This window comes from Malus domestica, chromosome 03 (genome assembly GCF_042453785.1).
Source record: "Malus domestica chromosome 03, GDT2T_hap1".
NCBI classification, from domain to species: domain Eukaryota; kingdom Viridiplantae; phylum Streptophyta; class Magnoliopsida; order Rosales; family Rosaceae; genus Malus; species Malus domestica.
Window position 1 is genome coordinate 16416389 of NC_091663.1, and position 14577 is coordinate 16430965.

The following is a 14577-nucleotide window of genomic DNA, read 5'->3' on the forward strand; positions in this document are numbered from 1 at the left end:
TTTTACTCCGACATCGTATCTTCGCAAGTCATGCTTCGCTTGATGTTGTGTTTGTTTGGTTGCTGGGAATATCTGGGACATAAGGGTCAGAAGTTCTCATTTTATAGACTTTGAATCACTTGAATTGAAGTCGTAATAATTTCCTGTAGAAGCTGCTTCATCTGTTCCAAAGGGGTAATAGTTTTTACGAAAATTGTACATGTCGAAAAATTGGATGTTTGTTTTAAACAGAGAGACTTTCCTTGAGTCTGTAAATTCTCTGAATTTGTTGAATTCAGGCGAGTGATACGCCGACCTTTCTTTAGTCTTGTTTGGAAATGTTTTTTGAACTGAAAGACGGGAAATCCTTGCCAGTCGCTGCCTGGTACTAAGTTGAAGCAGCATGACCAAGGAAACATTCTCGAGAAAGAATTTTGCTAAAGCTACCAAACGGCAGTTTATTCTGTCAAAGGCAATTCACTAGAATTTCCGTAAACTTCTATGTCACTTCTAGGAAGATGGAGCGCAAGTGCGATTTCTTTCTCAAACACTTTTCCAAGACTAGGAACCCGAATTGGACTACAGAAGTAGAATATAACCTGTAGTTGATGAATGCCTAGTCTGTTTTTGTGATTCCTATTTTGCTTGGTTTGACTATTGAACAGGTATAAAAGAATTGCGGACGATGTCAAGACCAGTGCTGCTTGTTTTTCTGCTTCTTATTCTCATTATCACTTCCCAATTTGAGTGGAAGCAACAAGTTGTGCCTGATCTTGACACTACTCCAAGCATCTCCAAAAAGCAGAATCAAAACTCGAATAGGGAAGTAGCTGTGAAAGAGAAGGTATAATAATAATGATAATAATAATGATAATAATGATGATGATGATGATGATGATGATGATGATGATGATGATGATGATGATGATGATGATCCAAAAAGCAGAATCAAAACTCGAATAGGGAAGTAGCTGTGAAAGAGAAGGTATAATAATAATGATAATAATAATGATGATGATGATGATGATGATGATGATGATGATGATGATGATGATGATGATGATGATGATGATGATGATGATGATGATGATGATGATGATGATGATGATAATAATAATAATAATAATAATAATAATACTCCAAGGTATAATAATAATAATAATAATAATAATAATAATAATAAAAACAACCTCATGTTTCGTGGTTTTCAATATTTAGTACATCAAATTTTTTTCATCCCATAGTCATACCTAAAGTGTTAATTTTGGGACAGTTTTATACATCCGTTAGTTAAACTGTTAGTTCTCCCGTTAAGTGATGACGTGGTGCCCATGTGGACAATGATTGGGCGCTACGTGTCATTAAAAAATATTAAAATATAAAAATATTTATATTTAAAAAAAAAAAAAAAACCATAATCCCCTTCTTCTTCCCTGCAACCTACACCCTCCCCAGATTTTTCTTCTTCTTCTTCCTAGATTTGTTTTTTTTTTTCCTTTTCTTTCTTCTGTTCTTCTTCTTCTTCTTTCTTATCTTCAGGATTTAAAAATTTAAAAAAAAAAAAAAAACAAAATCTGGGCTTTCACCCATCCCGACACCCTCCCTCCTTCTCCCTCCCCTCTCTTCCCTGCACCCATCCTCCCTGCACACCTACCCATTCCCCTCTTTCTCCCTCCCTTCTCTCCTCTGCAATCCACACGGAGCCCTCCCACCCCTCCCTCCGAAGCCACTGGGAGGAGGTCGAGCGTCGTCGACATGGTGGTTATGGCGGAGATCGAAGGCTCCTTGAGGACCCATCAAGTCCGACGACCTACAATTCCAGATTTTAATTTTTTTTATACCAGATTAATGTTAGGGTTAGGGATTGGAGGGAAGGTGAGAGAGCTTCGTGTGGACTGCAGAGGAGAGAAGGGAGGGAGAAGGAGGGGAATGGGTGGGTGTGCAGGGAGGATGGGTGCAGGGAAGAGAAGGGAGGGAGAAGGAGGGAGGGGGTCGGGATGGGTGAAAGCCCAGATTTTTTATTTTTTTTGTTTTAAATTTTTAAATCTTGAAGATAAGGGAGGGAGAAGGAGGGAGGGGGAGTCGGGATGGGTAGAATTATTATTTTTTTTTTAATTTTTAAATCCTGAAGATAAGAAAGAAGAAGAAGAAGAAAGAAGAAAAAGAAGAAGAAGAAGAAGAAAGAAGAAGAAGAAGAAGAACAGAAGAAAGAAAAAGCTGGGGAGGGTGCGGGTTGCAGGGAAGAAGAAGGGAATTATGGTTTTTTTTTTAATATAAATATTTTAAATATTTTTAATGACACGTGGCGCCCAATCATTGTCCACATGGGCGCCACATCATCACTTAACGGGAGAACTAACAGTTTGACTAACGGATGTATGAAACTGTCCCAAAATTAACACTTTAGGTATGACTCTGAGATGAAAAAAAATTGATGTACTAAATGTTGAAAACCACGAAACATGAGGGTAGTAAACAGTCTTTTGCCCTAATAATAATAATAATAATAATAATAATAATAATAATAATAATAAACCATTAAAGTTAACCCAATAATTTCCCTCCCTCTTAAATTCTTGGCCTTAGACCATCTTTTATGGAAATGTCAAATTATAACAATCAAATTATAATTGATGGACTGCCTAATTTTGTGTTTCTCCAACTAAATTGTCAAATATTATTTTCTTATTAATGTAGAGCTTTAAATGGTTGTATTTAATAAAAATAAAAATAAAAGTTGAAACAAAATTTTTAATGGCTGAAACGTTAGAGCACCTCCATAGGAGATGTCAAAATTTAAATATAGAATTTAAATTTGAAAGATTATGTGGCAGTTTGATCATTTTAAAATTTTTGTTCTCCACCTGGTATGTTATATTTAAACTATTATTCATTACATTATTTACTTTTCATAATTGTAATATGTATTTTTAGAACAAAAATAATAATAAGAAAAATGATAAAAAAAAACACTTATAAATCACTAAAAATAGATTTGAAGTTGCTGTCTATCAATCCCCATTATGCCACATAAGAATTGACATTTCAGTTAAAGTACACACTAATGCTGTATTTGTTTTACTATTATTGTTGATATGGACTTTTTGACGACCCAGAATTAAAACTAATAAAAAATAGGTTTTTTATTTTTTTGTATCACAAAAGTTCATGAAATTGACCCTTACCATCAACATGGTCTCTAAAATTGAAAATCAATCAATTTAGTCCCAGAAAATAGGTATCGCAAATCAATATAGTCATGTCGTCACAATTCTGTTAAAAAATCTGTTAAGTGCTGATGTGGCACATAAATGGGCCCCATAAGTCATATTTTCTCACAAATAGTCCTTGAAATTAATCCAGGACATCAAAACGGTCCCTAAAATTGACTCGCGACATCAAAATTGTTCATGAAATTGAAAATTGATCAATGTAATCATTCCGTCACAATTCTGTCAAAAATTTTGTTATGTGCTGATATGACACATAAATCGGTCACACAAGTCTAATTAAATTTAAAAAAAAATTACAAATAGGCTTAATAATTTAATAGTTAATAAAAAAATTGTCTACCCAAAAACCCAATCCTGCAATCACCTCCGATCACAGTCCATATTTCTATACATCCTTCGCTCTCTATTCTCTAAAAAAAAATAAAAAATCTCAATACACCCATCTTTACACACTTCGACTCTCTCTACCGAATTGAACCTGGATCGAGATCACCTTTGGTGACGGTTTGACCCATTGGCAATGACTTCTGGGACATCACTGTTAACATTTAGGCGATCAACATCCTCACAACCTTAATCTTGTAGAGCTTGTTCGGCGCTTTCTTGGTGGTCTGATGATGCAAAGAACGACGAGGTCTGCCTTGAGATAATGAGGTTATAACTGAGGTGCATCCATTGTTGGTTGTAAACTATTTCCACACTCGCTCTTAAGCCTTGGTTAAGCCTGGTGCATTTGAGAATTTATGGAAGGGAACTCTCTTAGGAGTAGGTCCTACTATAAGAAAAAAAAAATCCATTATGCAAAAATGTTTTAGACAATTTTTTTAATTAATTATTAAATCCACATCAGCACATAATTTTTTTTTTTTTACAAAATTTTAGCAGAAGGATCAATTTGAGGTCGACACCTATTTTCACTACATTGACTGATTTTCAATTTCAAGACCATATTATGATAAAAACCCGTAAATCTTGTGGGGTCCATTTATTTTTCACATCAGCACTTAACGGAATTTTTAACATAATTGTGAAGGAAGGACCACATTGATTTGCGACACCTATTTTCAGGGACTACATTGATTGATTTTTAATTTCAGGGATCATCTTGATGGTGAGGGTCAATTTTAGGGACTATTTGTGATAAAAACCCTAAAAAACAAATTTGATGTTGATGTCAAATTTGACTCATAAATCACATGGGCTTCAATTCCAGTCTGCAAATAACACTTCGGTTAGAAGCTTTTTAACATCAAGTATGCAAAATGACATCTCCACCTAAAATTTAATATCTCATTTGAAGATGCTTAGAGGTCCAACTGTAGAACACCAAACACATATTTGTTGATTGCTGACCCAACCCTACTACTATATATAGCTGGTTTTACCTTCAGCATATCTTCACCAAACCATTTGTAGTGACTAGCTCCAATCTTGCAATTTCTGTAATTTTTGCCCATATATCTCTATGGCTCCAATCTAGTAATTTTTGCCTAATACACTGTCTGTATATATATTTTTCTCTATCTTTCTCAAGGCAAGACGTTGATTAATTATTATGTTCAACTATATGTTAATTATTATTTTAGGTTGATTAATGTCCTTGTGTTCTAATTTGCATGTTAGGGTTTTCGACAGGTGGGAGGTTTTCAGATCGATATTAAAAGGAGAGACACAAAGATGAGCAGACGAGGAAGTAATGGTCCAAGGCTTGAATTGAGGCTGAACCTATCTCCTCCGAGGGCTAACTCATCATCACCAGTTGACTCCCCAACTGCCTCCGAGACATCCTCGGACATGTCAATCGATCACAGCTCATGCGTGTCATCGGAGCCTGATGATCAGACGATGCATTACCTGAGTAGGCCCGAAGCCAAGGCGATGGTGCTCGCAGGGTGTCCTCGGTGCCTCATGTATGTCATGCTGTCTGAAGTGGATCCAAAGTGCCCCAAATGCAAAAGCTCTGTCTTGCTCGATTTCTTTAGCGAAGGAAGCAGCAAAAGGAGATGAACATAGATCAGAATATGGCTTGTTTTTCTTGTTTTCACATGGAGCAAGTAAATTCCAATATATTTGTTAGGCTTTTGTGTTCCTGCTGAGGTTTTGGGTGTTCGGGTTAAGCCTTTTTCTTCTTCCTAAAGAAAAATTTTATGTTATATTTGCCCGAGTTGATTGCTTTTAGGTTCAAGTAGCTTGTAGAGTTTTGTTTATTGTAAGAGTATTGTGGAACTTTCATTTTCTATCTACTTTTCTTCTTCTATGTGGATGCATCCTAATTAAATCTTGTGCTTTCTTGCTTCCTTTGAAGAACTGATGAAGGTGCATCATAGAGTCAGCCATGTGGAGTTAGCTTGATCTAGCAATTTTCTATTTGGAAATTGCTTTTCTAGAAGACTTTTTGTTTAGAAGCACGTCGATGTTTTTGAGAAAACCAATTTTTTTTCGAGGTCTGAATCAAACCAAGTTTTTAACAAATCCTAATCATGTGGTCAAGTCCGTTAGCAATCTTAGTTTGAATCAAAATTTTTGTCAAAATGCCATTCAGATGCATGGGTAAATAGTCAATATATTCCATCCGTTGTCAAAGAAAAAAATAAAAAATAAAAAAAATAAATGCACATTCCCATCCAGGCACGAGTCGCACGACACCTACCGCCTCCCGCCCTCCAAGCCTCTTCCTTTCCCAGCCACGCCACTCACAGCTCCTTCTCCATCTAACTCGTCAAATATCCCCATCTCCAACAATACATAAAGCAATTTCTCTCTCTTGGCATTTTCTTCCACCTCCATCTCACACAATAGCTTCGAGGCATCAACCGCATCGTTTACATTCCTGGGATGCATAACGAAGGCCTTGGAGGCCTTGATTTCATAGATGATGTTGTACAGTTACTTGAGATTGACCATGCAATATAATGCGAGAGAAGTCTTCGAAGAGGTTAATGGTTACCGTTGTTGTTGGACCTGAGGGGGCGTTAAGGGTGTGCAAAAGGTGTAGGGCATAGGGTCCTGAATTTTTTAGGGGCCCCAAAAATTTTTGATCCTCCTATATATTACGTATGAGTATAAATTTTTTAATAAAAAAATTTTTGATTGAAAAGAAAAATCATCATCATATTATGATTTTATTTATATTACAATTGATTAAGTGGAGCTTATACTTAATATATTAATTTTTTATTTTCTCCAACAATAAAAAAACTTGTATATTACTTTCTTCCACTTTACTCACTTATTTATTACTTTCTTTCACAACACAAGCCTATTTTTGCATCTCTCTTTTAGTCATGCTCCATGCTTTCATGGATGAACCCTAAATCATAATTTCATAGCAATTGGAGATTATTCAATTAGTAAGAGTGAGATGTTGATTTCAATTAAGTTTGAATATTGATTGTTGAATTATGTATGAATATATTGTCCAAAAAACTGTTTTTTTTTTTTTTAATAAGGAGAGCCTTTTCATCTAATTCGCACAGAGCCCCCAAAATGTCAGAGACATCCCTGTGTTTGACATGCGGAGGTTGATTGGTAGAGACAACAAATAGGATTGAAGGACATATTTGTCTTAAATCTTTAACGGATATTCAATTGAAAAATGAAACAAAATTGCAAATTGGATCAGTATTGCTACCGGACTTGACCACATGGTTATGGTTAATAGTTTTTTTTTCATCACAAGAGCTATATTAAAATTAGGATCTCACCACAAGTACCATGAAAAAAATTTGGCCTTTTAATAAAAACCAAATGCACGCTCCATTAAAGTTCTTGAAGTTCTTCTTACACTTAAAATACTTTCAACTTTTTAGTCAAGCGTTGTCATAAACGCTTTGAATTATATGAAAGCTTGTTTAGCTATTTTAAAAATAATTTTAAACAGGTAAAAATTCTCGTTCCAAATTAAGAACCATAAAGGAATAGAGGATGGATATCGAATCCTACCTTCTCTTTTTTATTATCTTGATTGGTGAATCTACCTTAATATCATAAATAATTCTCAAAAATATGGGAAAGAAAGGAAGGTTAAGACAGGAGTGGATTTTAAAGAGAGTAAAGGATCCTTGACATGATGTGCAATGGCCAAGGGTTTGCTACCCCCAAATTTCATGTCTCTTTTATGTCTCTTTCCTAATTTTTTGACTTGTATCCTCTAACTTTACTCCAAACTAAATTATTTCACTGTTGGTTTTTTAAACATTTAATCTTTGGTAATATAATTAATTTTATGAAAAATTTAACAGTATTAATTTAGAGTTAAGTTGAATTATTTCACATAAGAGACATGAGATTCAGGGACAGCAAACCCTGGGCCAGAATGACATCAAGCGGCCTAATGGTAAGGGCGCAGATTGTGGTTTTTCAATAAATAAATAAAATGTGAGAGATTCTGGGTTTGTTGTTTCGAGCTTGTGAGTTTGTTTGACTGTAGCTGTGGATAAGGTGAGATTTACCATAACTTCATCAGATCTAAAAAGGGTGGATTGTGTTTGACATTGGTTGCTCCCCTTTTAAAAGAAAAAAAAATGTAAAAGAATATAATCACCTGCTGGCACCACAGTATATTCAAACGTATGGTATCAGAATGTCGTACAAAAGTGTAATATCTCTGGCTCTAATATATTGTTATCATGTATGTTTAGGTTTCTTGACTTACATGATCTTGACTTTCAAGAAATTAAAGAAAAGTGAAATTAAAACCATGAAGACGAAGATTCAACGTTAATGACACTCTGTCATTTAATATTACGGTCTAATGATATTCCTTTTTATTTGTAAGTGAGAAGTCTTAAGTTTGATTCACGTAAAAAACGAAGTTGAACTACATTATTAAGGCAAGCCTATTGTAAGGTTTAGCTCTATTTCTTTACTATCTTAGTGTGGTTACTATCGTTTAAAAAAAAAAAAAAACATTTTCCACCCTTTTTTTTTCATCCTAACATCTAACTGTTTATCTCACTAAACTATAGCTCTACTAAAACCACTACAGTGCCTGCTGAAATTAGTACATCATGTAATGAATTCTTATTAAATTTTCTGTGTTCGGAGTAAATAGGGCAGGGCCGCGCCCATTCGAGGCGCCAGTTCTGTCATCACTGTCAATGCACAACCGTTGAAGTGCCAGTTCTCTCATCCCTAACATAATTCTTACTTCCAGAACATAACTTCAGCTAATGTTAACTTAAAATTTGTATTTTTAAATTCCAGAGCAACTATTTAAATTACTTAAATTTGTATCGTTAATTTACTCAATACATTGAAATTTGTCAAAAATTCTAGCTAGTACTTTAATACAATATTTGTTTTTTATAATACAGTCTCAGCTGAAAACGGACCCCTTTCCCTTTTACGGAGGGTTTCTCTCAAATAACTTTTTGGAACATGTTCTGAATTTTATTTCAAAAATTTAAGCTGTCTATCTTTTTAAATCATAGTTCAAAATCATATTTACAGAAGCTTGGACCCTTATTAAGGTATTCACTTGTAGTGAAGAAAAATAAAAAGTTAAATACTTAATAGAGTGGTTAAATAGTTTTGAATTTGAGTGATTTTTTTTTTTCAAAGATGATTTTTGAAAGAATAAAATAATGAGTTCAAATATTCTATACTCATTTTTTGCATGGCCTATTTGTGACCTCTATCATGATCGACATGTGTTAATAAATTTAACTCTCTTTAACTTTCAATCAATGATACAGGTAGACCTTGCATTCATGTCATGTTTCTCGTGTTCGTGTCATACCCGATAGTTTAACGGGTTGTGTTGTGTAATACCCGTTAAAGTAAACGGGATAATATGTGTAGACATCGAAATTTCGGTAAATAAATGTTGACCGATAAATCAAAGTGTCAACGCTCATGTATTACATAAATTTTACACGTAGCGTGTGACTCAACGAAAATTGAAATGAGTTGGAAAAGTCATCAAATAGGACACGTGTCAACACCTGGCAGAAACGACTTATTTCATCTGGGATATTATATTCAAAATTAGGCCTTGGAAAATTCTATAAATACAAGCCCATTTCATTCATTTGAAGAAAACCAATTCATATTACACCTTGAAGCTCTGAAGCTCTGAAACCCCGAAGCTCTCAAGCATCTAGGTTCCCGAAGAATCAAGAAAGCCTTCTTCGTTCTTCGTTCTTCGTTCATCGTTCTTCCAAGATTAAGCCCCAACGGCCCTTTGGATCAACAATCATCCACCAATTCAAGATCAAGCCCCGACGGCCCTTGAAGAAAGTGTTCTTCGTTCTTCGTTCATCGTTATCCCAAGATCAAGCCCTGACGGCCCTTGGATCAACCATCCACCAATTCAAGATCAAGCCTCGACGGCCCTTGAAGAAAGCACCATCGTTCATCCAACAGTTCATCCAAGATCAAGCCTCAACGGCCCTTGGATCAACGAAACATCCACCTTCAAGATCAAGCCCAAAAGCCCTTGAAGATCCGTTCATCACTGTTCTTCAAGATCAAGCCCAAAAGCCCTTGGAGATCCGTTCGTCACTGTTCTTCAAAGATCAAGCCCAAAAGCCCCTTTGAAGATCCGCTCAAATCCACCTTCAAAGATCAAGCCCACGGCCCCTTGAAGAAACTTCCAACAGTTCATCCAAGATCAAGCCTCAACGACCCTTGGATCAACGAAACATCCACAAATACACACCTTACGGAGATCGAATCAGAGGATCAAAATAGAGAGAGATTGTAACCCAAAATCAAAAAATACATAATATTTGTTTGTGCACGTCGTTTCTTGTCTCTTTCGTTTCAGGAATTTTCCGTGTTCACAAATTGGCACGCCCAGTGGGACAATCTCTGCCTCTCATCTCTTTCTCCGTTCAAGAAATTCAAGCACGCTTCCAAAATTAATGGCATCAAGGAAGGCTCAAACTGTTCCCGCAACCGGCGCAAAGAACAAAAGCGTCCTCGTCGCAACTGGTGTCACTTTGGGCATCACGACTCGAAGCATGGCAAGAGCTACTTCTGCCGCCTCTTTCACCTCTGCATCAACTCTACCAAGGGAACAAAAGCACCCAAGGCACGAGCCTTTGATCACCTTAGCCTCACTAAGGGCACCAAGGGGGGAAAGCCCAAGGAAATACTCCGAATCCATGCTCTCCGATGCCGATTCAAGCGACAGTTCAGCCATGCAAGTCATGACCATTGGAGCAACTTCAATCGATGAGCAGCTGGCTCAAATGAATGAAGCAATCGCAAGGCTAACCCGAACTGTGGAAGAAAAAGACTTGCAAATTGCAGCACTAGTCAACCGATTGGAGGCACAAGACGGTGATAAACCCGACCCAGAGGATGATCCACTAAAGGGAGGAGCTGGCGGAGACGAAGAACCCCCGGTGAAGAAAATCGATGGGAAGCCGGAGCCAGACCAAGCAGCGGCACTCATGGGATCTCTTTCTATCCAGCAGCTGCAGGAGATGATCACCAACACCATCAAGGCACAGTACGAAGGGAGCTCACATACCTCATTGTTCTACTCGAAGCCCTATTCCAAGAAGATTGATGCCCTAAAGATGCCAAGGGGTTATCAACCACCAAAGTTCATGCAGTTTGATGGAAAAGGAAACCCAAAGCAGCACGTTGCACATTTCGTCGAAACTTGCAACAACGCGGGGACGGATGGAGACTACCTCGCCAAGCAGTTTGTGCGCTCGCTGAAAGGAAATGCCTTTGAGTGGTACACGGACCTAGAGCCTGAGTCCATCAACAGCTGGGAGCAATTAGAGCGGGAATTCCTCAACCGCTTCTATAGCACCCGCCGCACTGTGAGCATGCTAGAGCTGACGAGCACAAAGCAGTGGAAGGACGAGCCAGTCGTTGACTACATCAACAGATGGCGCACTCTAAGCCTCGACTGTAAAGACAGGCTCTCGGAAACCTCTTCAATCGAGATGTGCATCCAAGGCATGCAATGGGGTTTGCAATACATCCTTCAAGGCATTAAACCGCGGACCTTCGAGGAATTGGCCACTCGCGCCCATGACATGGAGTTGAGCATCGCCCATCATGGGAAGAAAGAACCGATCGTCGACTACAAGAACGACAAAGTTCTTGGGACAAAGGTGGAAAAGGCTACATGGAAACCCACCAAGGAAGCGATGACGGTCAACACAGCTCCCGTCAAAATTCTCCACACGAGGCAAGGCGATTCAAACCGAAGCTTTTCGTGATCAAGAGATGCGTAGACGCACTTTGAAGGAGCTTGAGGAGAAGATTTATCCATTCCCCGACTCTGATGTGGTTGCCATGCTGGATGACCTGTTGGACAAGAAGGTGATCAGTTTGCCTGAGTGCAGACGGCCGGAAGAGATGAATCGTACCGACAACCCAAGATACTGTAAATTCCACCGCTTCATCAGTCATCCAATGAAAAAGTGCTTCGTATTGAAAGATCTCATCCTGAAGCTAGCACAGCAAGGGGAAATCGAGCTTGACCTCGAAGACACGGTTGCGGCACACACTACTACTATCGTGTTTGAATCACTCGATCCTGTGCATCTCCGAAGCATGCATGACCATTCCCATCAACGTTCAAGTCACATGGCACCTCCTACACAACCATCACTGGGGGCAAGCAACCAAGATGCATCTACTGGTGATAAGAAAGGGTGGACATCGGTGACCTACAAAAAAACGAGGAAGCCAATACCACAAGCCACAAGGCCAAAAGATGAGCCTAAACCCGCCCCTCGAACTTCAGTCTTCGAAAGGTTGAATTATTCAAAACCTAGAATTGCAGCACTTGATCGCATCAGTGGTCGAGACCAAAATTCCGTCTTCAAAAGGCTTGAGACGCCAACACCGCAAAGATCAGTCTTTGAAAGGTTATCAAAACCCAAGAAACAAAGCGGCACAGCTAGATCTCCTCCGCAACGGTCGGCTTTGGACAGACTTGAAGAAACTAAGAAGCCTTCTAGAAACAGGAAGACAACGCCAAAGGGAGAGAAGCTCGACAGTCTAGCAGGAAAAGACGATGTTCAAAGTTTGATTCCTTCAAGGATGAAGCGCCAAGCAACTTTGGAAGTCGACACAAAAGGACCACTAAAGGTAAGGAGGCGCACCATCATCTACACCGGCCAATCTTCACGGCAACAAACCCAAGAGGATCGCACTGAAGAAAAGGCCCAAGAAGACAAAGAAGACGAAACCCTGGAAAAAGACGTCACTTCCGGCTCTGTCAACTCAAAATTTTCACCTCAATCGCTGGGGGCATGCTCCAAAAACATGCCAGTCAAGCCGAGTGAAGTTGAAGGATGGACTTATGTCACTCCGAAGAAATTGCACAAGAAGCATATGTCTTCTCCACAAGCTCACCAATGGGAAAGGGGGCAAAACAGCTCATGTTCACCTCTAGAACAATGTGAAAGTGTTGGAGATAATGAAACTTTGACGCGAAGATCATCCATCCCCATCACGATGTGTGACATCTTCCCAGAAGACTTCTTCAACTACTCAGTCAAGGCTCCTTGCTATGAAGATTGCGAGGAACGACTCTCTCAGATCGCTTGACGACACAAGGCTCCTCGCCTGCATGAGCCTAAACTGCATGGCACAATGCTCCTGGTCTGCACGAGCATAAAAGGCAACACTAACGCTCACGGTCTGCACGATCATAAAATGCGACAACCCAACGCTCATTGCCTGCACGAGCTGAAACTGCAACACGGCACCAAATGCTCCTTGTCTGCACGAGCATAAAATGCGACAACCCAACGCTCCTTGCCTGCACGAGCTGAAACTGCAACACGGCACCAAATGCTCCTTGCCTGCACGAGCTGAAACTGCAACACGGCACTAAATGCTCATTGCCTGCACGAGCTGAAACTGCAACACGGCACCAAATGCTCTTTGTTCGCACGAGCCTAAAACTGCACGAACCAAAGCTCCTGGTCTGCACGAGCATAAAAGGCAACACCAAAGCTCCTGGTCTGCACGAGCCTAAAAGGCGACAACACCAACACTCCTTGCCTGCATGAGCTGAAACTGCAAACGGCACAAAAAAGAAAATACCAAAAAATATATGTATGTATTTGAACTACGTTTCGACTTGATCTCTTTGGAAGGGTACGTAGGCAGCTTGAATATTCAATTTCAAGTTCAGTCACAACAAATAAAAAAAAAAATTAATAATAATGTTTTATTAGAACAAAAATATACATATGTTTTATGTATTTAAAAAAAAAATGTATTTATGTTAAAGTAGTCTGTGCCAAATCAAAGAAACATAAGTTAAAGTACACAGAAATGAGCAGCCAAAATCCAGGCCCAAGCCATGCCCTCTTGACCTCCATCGGATCCTATGCCTAATGGGCCCTCTCGCCCTATTTTTTTTCACTGTCTGAAGTCACACATTTACACCAACACAAGCGCAGAAACACCATCCAGAGAGGAGAGAGACCCGAAAACCCGAATCGCGAACCCGGAAAAAATGGGCAAAGATCTGAGCGATGACCAAGTATCGTCGATGAAGGAGGCGTTCACGCTCTTCGACACCGACAACGACGGCAAGATTGCTCCGTCGGAGCTCGGGATCCTAATGCGATCGCTCGGCGACAACCCGACCCAGGCCCAACTCAAATCCATAGTCGTCGAGGAGAAGCTCACCGCCCCCTTCGACTTCCCTCGCTTCCTCGACCTTATGGCCAAGCACATGAAGCCCGAGCCCTTCGATCGCCAGCTCCGCGACGCCTTCAAGGTCCTCGACAAGTACTCAACCGGCTTCGTGTCCGTGTCGGAGCTCCGGCACATCCTCACCAGCATCGGCGAGAAATTGGAGCCGTCCGAGTTCGACGAGTGGATCCAGGAGGTGGATGTCGGGTCTGATGGCAAGATCAAATACGAGGACTTCATTGCCAGAACGGTGGCCAAGTGAGGGACGTAACGGTGCGTTTTGCATGGGTGAAAGTGTTTCGTGGAAGTAATTTGGGGGTAATCGACGATTCGATTAACTTAGGCGACACTCGCATCAGCTCGCCCAGGCGGTCATGGAGCTCAAATTGTAGAACAAATTCCTCAAATCTCAGTTCGAATGGTTCCAGAATCTTCAACTGCCAAAGCACGGAAACCAATCATGGAGCTCGATCGACTTGAACGAGTGCAAAGTGTACAAAGCCGAGTCGGTCGGTGAGCCCACTGGTAAAGCCGCCGTCGCTGTGTCAACTCGGACTGATGACAAACGACATCAACAACGCAGAGCACGATGAGCAAGGTCAAGGTCAAAGTTAAAATCAACAGAAGGAGATTTAGATTCAGGGCTGAGCCGGGACGAGATTTCACCTCCATCGTCAGATTTGAAGCCTCGAAACTCGCGAATCTCCTCCATCTTCTTCCCGGTCGTCTGCCCGGCCGT

The 14577-nt window shown here is 39.7% G+C and overlaps 1 protein-coding gene across 1 annotated transcript; it reads left to right on the forward strand.

Annotated features, from left to right (window-relative positions):
* The first annotated feature begins 13610 nt into the window (after nucleotides 1-13610).
* LOC103407843 (probable calcium-binding protein CML13) lies at nucleotides 13611-14168 on the forward strand. The gene has a single exon (XM_008346716.4). The coding sequence runs from the start codon at nucleotides 13657-13659 to the stop codon at nucleotides 14098-14100; it is 444 nt and encodes a 147-aa protein (XP_008344938.3). The 5' UTR covers nucleotides 13611-13656; the 3' UTR covers nucleotides 14101-14168.
* Nucleotides 14169-14577: the final 409 nt, after the last annotated feature.

Bases quoted from the DNA above. Each gene is read 5' to 3' on its own strand.
- LOC103407843 (XM_008346716.4), top strand. From the start codon at position 13,657: ATGGGCAAAGATCTGAGCGATGACCAAGTATCGTCGATGAAGGAGGCG.